Source organism: Eublepharis macularius, chromosome 16, assembly GCF_028583425.1.
Source record: "Eublepharis macularius isolate TG4126 chromosome 16, MPM_Emac_v1.0, whole genome shotgun sequence".
NCBI lineage: Eukaryota > Metazoa > Chordata > Lepidosauria > Squamata > Eublepharidae > Eublepharis > Eublepharis macularius.
In genome coordinates this window covers 21,428,659-21,434,658 of record NC_072805.1, presented here as the reverse complement: position 1 = coordinate 21,434,658, position 6,000 = coordinate 21,428,659, and the positions used below count along the sequence as shown (strand labels likewise).

General features: G+C 42.1%; 1 protein-coding gene across 1 annotated transcript in view; it reads right to left on the bottom strand.

The window, feature by feature from the left end:
* Window positions 1-681: 681 nt before the first annotated feature.
* The window catches only part of PHAF1 (phagosome assembly factor 1), a 57,789-nt gene continuing 52,470 nt past the window's right edge, over window positions 682-6,000 (bottom strand). Inside the window, exons 15-17 of the mRNA XM_055000703.1 lie at window positions 5,418-5,476; window positions 3,794-3,866; window positions 682-3,040 (exon numbers count right to left, since the gene is read on the bottom strand). Of these exons, the coding sequence (XP_054856678.1) occupies window positions 2,951-3,040; window positions 3,794-3,866; window positions 5,418-5,476 (222 nt within the window). The 3' untranslated portion in view covers window positions 682-2,950. The remainder of the gene's footprint in view (window positions 3,041-3,793; window positions 3,867-5,417; window positions 5,477-6,000) is intronic.

Here is a 6,000-nt window from a genome sequence, read left to right as displayed (position 1 = left end):
TTAAGTCACGGCCTCTCCAAGCTGTGTGCATTCTGGTTTGCTGAATGCTAGCCCCCCCCTTTTCACCCTTTCAGGTGGGCAGCATAAGCAGGTCACTTAGAGCTAAGCTACAAGAGATGAATTACACAAGGAAGAGCACGTGATGGGAGTTGCAATGTTATCTGGGAAGCCGAGTTTTAAAAGAGATCAGAAGGCTCTGTCAATTTCCCCCCTCTACAGAGCTAAGGAGATGGCTGCTCAGAGGGTTTATTTCCTCTTTGCCTCTTAGAAGGGGAGGTGAAACTGAAAAAGCCTTAGGGAGGCAAAGAGGAAATTAACAAGCCCTCTGAGCAGGGATCTCCCTGGCTCTGTAGAGAGGGGAAACTGACAAAGCCTATCTCTTTTAAAACTCAGCTTCCTGACTAACATTGTGACTCCTATCATGTGCTTTTCCTTGTGTAATTTGTCTCTTGTAGCTTGGCTCTTACTGAGCCCTCAATGGTCAAAGTTTGGGTCATTAGGTCACAAACTAGCCTGTCTATTGACTCCCTCTCACCCTGCCCCTCAGGCCACAGACATATTGCTTATGCCAAGTTCCATCTTCTCCAAGGCTCTGCAATACTCTCTGAAATCCTGCTGGCAGGATTGAGTGCTCGCTTAGCCGCTCTGGTCAGCCATGGATAACAAAAGCACAGACTCAACTTTCATTGCAAAATACACACTCCCGGCAACTGTATTTAAACAACACAGTAACCGAGTCTCATTTTATTTGTCCTTTCAATGTACATGCTAATTATTTTATAGACTTTACAGAATGGCTATGAAAAACAGAATTTGTGTAAGAAAGCATCAAGAGAAAGGGGAGTGGAGAGAATTCTCAGCAAGCAATGATCATAGGGGGAAAAGAACATTGTGCAGAAAATGAGAAACATCTAGAAATAAAGGTAAACTTTTCTTTTCCTTTGTCCATTAAATTCTCAGTGGGGCTTTCCTTTATTTTTTTTTAAGTAAAGCAGTATAGAATGTCACAGTATACATGAAGAAGGAAGGGCCAAAAAAAAAAGACCTTGCACACCCACAAAACACACACACACACACGCACACTACATGTATCCCTGCTACTGGTCCAGGATCCAAAAACGTTTAGTTCAACTTTCTAAAATTTTCCTATCCCTCATTTCTTGATAAACTATACAGGATTACACTGTACATGGAGTTAAAATTACAAAAAAAGTTTATATTTACAAAATCTGTACACACATTTGTAAAACTCACAATTTTTTTTCTATAATATATATCACAAGTTGCTACACCAAAATATTAAAAAATGGGATTAAATTATACATTTGTCTCTCACACTCCATCATTTTAAAAAAAAGGTTAATTTTTCAAAGATGACAGACTCTCTAACTTTCCCCACAATAAGACTGGCAAGAGAGCTACGAAGCCCAGCAATCGCCTCCTTGGATAATGACTGGGGAGAAGCATCTCTTTAAACCGGAAGCAGTTGAAACCTGTCTGCTGAGGACGGTGGGGTGGGGTGCGCAGTGTTGCTATATATGTACAGAATGTGGAAACTTGATTAGAAGATCTCTTTGGCTAACATTTTGGCATTAAATAAAGACATCCAAAGTAATGGGAGGGGCAGGGGGAGCCAAGGCACTCTCCTCTCCCTCTACTGTGCTGTATAACAACTAAGGGCACGATCCGCCCAGATGGGGTCCCAATGGAAGCCCCATTTGGGATGCTTCGCTTGAATAAGGCAGTGCAACTTCCATTCATTTCAGAGAGACCTGGGCGGGTGACATTAGCAGAGATGCCCCCTCCAGTTCTTCAACTACAGCATGAGGAATTATGAAATTCTAATCTGATATGAGTTTCACAGAGTTGCTAGACAAGATAACCATATTTGCTCTTACAGGACTGAATGCTTCCCCCCGCCCCCCTTAAAAAGAAAAATGCTATCAAAACCAGTAAGAAAAAAAACCATAGGAATAATTTACTTGACTACTGTTTTCCTTCTGGAAACTACAAAAAAAAACACAAATCAGTTAACCAGGTGTGACAGGGGGAAAAAAAAGTTGTATCAGCATGTCAAGTAAATATTAGTGCAGAAAAGGTGGGTTATTCTACCCCACTGTATAAATAAGCTTTGTGTGGCAAACAATTAAATAAACTGTTGCACCGCCACTCACACCCCGTACACAGATGCTCCTCAATGAAGATTAAAACGTCTTATCAAGTAATTAAAGTGTATGTAGTGCAAAAAAAAATGTTACAACCAAGTTTTATGCACATGCTGCTCCGTGCTTGTTTTCAACGGTATATTAAAAAAACGTGGTGCCTGAAATCATGGACATGTATATACATACTTGTCACATTTGGTACGATGTTGTAAGCCTCAGAAATAGATATATTTCTGACTGTGTATACACACACACACACACACACACACACACACACACACACACACACACACACACCCTTTGTTGTCTTTTAAAAGCGTTTTCACCACATAGGTACAGTTAACACAAAAAACACAAATATATATATTTATATATATATATATCTCCAATACCTGCTTCCAGATGCTCCAAGGCTCAGAAAGTTTGTGCTTCTAAGTGGTGCAGTCATTTGTGTGCACTCTCTCTTTAAGCTCATCCTTCTTCCAGCTCAGGAAAGACAGACCAGTCTGTTTACATCTGTGCCATAAAAGGATGAGGATAACCAAGAGGAAGAAAAGCCAACGGCAACGGGGACCAACGGCTCACCTCCAGCAGAAGTTCCATGCCCTCTGATGAACTGTTGAGAAGATTCTCCAGCCTGCTCCATGCATCAGCAGTGAGAGGCAGCTTTAAACACCAAAGGAAGAGGGGGGGAATCCATCATACCGTGCTTGTCTATATTATTAGTGGCAGCAGATCAAGGCACGCTGTACTAATCTTGTAGCATTTCGATTAGCCGATATCGCTCACTGGGGAAGATCAGACGTTTTCAATTGGCTGCTGGGTCTTGCTGGGCCGTACAGAGTAACGGACGCTATGTGGTTGTTCTGCATCACCTGCGAAAAGAGGAACACTGAAGTAAAAACTCCTCCAAAACAGTAGCCTGGATAAATCAGAAATGAGAGGGGCAGAGTTACCCACTCTTGAATGGCACTCAAATTACAGACCAGACGCCAATTTATAACCACATCTATTTTTCTTCTTTTAATCATCAACGTATGTTTTTGCTTTTCATTGGATTATTTAGACAGTAAATATTTAGCGTTACAGCCCAAGATTTGTGGCGGTAGGAAGAGTTATTTAGCGCAGGATGTTTGTAGGCAGCATGCATTGTGGGACACAGTTTGGTCATCTGAGCATATCCAGTACTGATATCTCCAGTACAAACTCTTACTGGCCCTCCTTCCTGGTTGTAGCTGTTTGTTTGTATATCTATATATTCTTATTGTGTTTACAGATACATTTTAAATGTTATTTAATGTTTTAATATCTGGGGTTTGCTGCCTTGGGGACTCTATTTAGGTGGAAAGGTAGCATATAAATGCTATAAACAAACAAATAATCAGTACCTCCACTTGTTCACTGTGATATTGGAAATTTAAGCTCCAAGTAATGTGGGATAAAGACAACCAGTGCCAGCGCAAAAGAGAAATGGCTGGCATGCATCAGAAATGGCTGGCACGCATCACGACGCTCTTCACTTCCAATGCTCCAATTTTGAAAGAACTACAAGAATTTAGTACAAGAAACCCACAAGTTTGGGTCTGTTGCTTCTTCTAGGCAAATATATTTTCAGGGTTTTTTTTTACCTCAAATATCATCCGCTGCAGTCCAAAACAAAACGTTGATCCAAATGGGTTTGTGTTGTTTGGGGAGGATGACCTGAAAGAACACGAAAGAAGTCTGAAACACCAAACGATAAGATGAACAGTCATTCAGTTTCAGTCCTAAATTGGGATGTAGCTTCCACATCAACAACAACAGTTCTTACTTCACTGGATTCTAGTTCGTTCTTTCACCGTATAAACCCCATCATCGTATAGGCTCATTTCTTTAACTATAGTTAAGCAATACGATGGTGCAGGCATCAGAGTGTTGCCCTAGGATCAGGAAGACTTGGGTTTGAATCCCCACTCTGCCAGGGAAGCTCGCTGGGAGACCTTGGGCCAATTACATATTCTTAGAGCAGGACCACAAGTGACGCCTGACACAGGTTGGACACTAGTCAGCTTCCCTCAAGTTTTGATGGGAAATGTAGGCGTCCTGGTCTTGCAGCTTGGCTCTCCGTCTGCTGTCCAATGGACTTTTCAACTGTCACTTGTCCAACATTCCGCCAAGCTGCCTACATTTCCCGCCAAAACTTGAGGGAAGCTGGCAAGTGTCCAACCTGTGTCAGGCGTCACTTGTGGTCCCGCTTTTAGCCTAACCTACCTCACAGGGTTGTTCTGAGGATAAAATGGAAGAGAACAATGTAAGCTGCTTTGCGCCCCCACTGGGGAGAAAGGCAGGGGATAAATGAAGTAAATCCATCTTTTCCAAGCAAACCACGGTTAAGTCTCTAGACTCTCTTTTTATAATGTGGTGTTAGTGTCTTCCTATTCATCCTGGGGTGGAGGCAGGAGGAAGCTCGGCTGTCTTGTGTATGCTTCTAAACTATTAGATCCCAGTCCAATGATTCTATAGGGCCCATGGCACTACAGACTACAGAGAGCCAAACCTGGCACTGGATTAGGACCTGGCAGGCCAGGGGGCAAACTCTCTTTCAGGCATTAATCTCTCTGGTTTAGCATGGGACCGGATTTTCTCATCCTAAAGATGAAAAAAAAAGTGGGATAAAAATGTACACAAATATTAATGCTAGCTGGAGTTTTGCAAAATTTACTCCCCCGCCCCCCCGCCCTTTATCAAGACATTGCAAATACTGATCAACTACTACGCCTACAGCATGGAGATGGCATGAGCGCTGCTATTAAGTTTGACTAGACCTTTCTTTCTGTTGTCAATCTAGGGGAGGGGCTGTGGCTCAGTGGCAGAGCATCTGGTTGGCATGCAGAAGGTTTCCGGTTCAGTCCTCGGCATCTCCCCTTAAAGGGATCAGAGCTGGTGATACTGGCTGCTTCCGCACGCGTTGGATAATCCACTTTCAATACTCTTTAGTGAACATTTGAAACTGATTTTCCATGCGTGGAACAAAAAATCCACTTCAAAAGGATTGTGAAAGTGAATTATTCAACGTGTGGGGAAATGGCCACTGACAGGCTCCTACCTGAGACCCTGGAGAGCTGCTGCCAATCTGAGTAGACAGTACTAGATCTGGATAGACCAATGATCCAACTTTGTATAAGGCAGCTCGAGGTGTTTACTTTTTTAACTGAATCGATCTTTTAACCCAATCAATTCTTATCTAAGTGATGAAACAGAGCAAATCTTTACCTGTGAAGTACCACTGGCTTCTCCACTGGGTGTCCAAGAAGATCCTGAATATTATCCCACTGTAAGCATATTACAAGTCTTAGAGAATGAAGAAGTCTGCTTTGGGTTTTCTTAATTTATATACTTCTATCCATCTACCCGCTCACCCAAGAGAGACAGACAGAGAAGTTGGCTATGCACATTTTGCCTCGAACATTATTGTGCCAGGTCATGATGCTTTAAGAAAGAGCAACAAATTGTTGGGACGTTAGTTTAACACAGAATGTTGTGACATTAGGCCAGTATTTTCTCCATATAAAACACCCCCTCCCCAAAATTTCAAGAGACTTTGCATTATAAGGCAACCACTATCAAATAGCTTATTAACTGGTTTATCGAAAAGAGTCCAGTAGCACCTTTAAGACTAACCAACTTTACTGTAGCATAAGCTTTCGAGAATCACAGTTCTCTTCGTCAGATGCGAGAGACGTCAGATTTCGAGAACTGTGATTCTTGAAAGCTTATGCTACAGTAAAGTTGGTTAGTCTTAAAGGTGCTACTGGACTCTTTTCGATTTTGCTACTACAGACTAACACAGTTAACT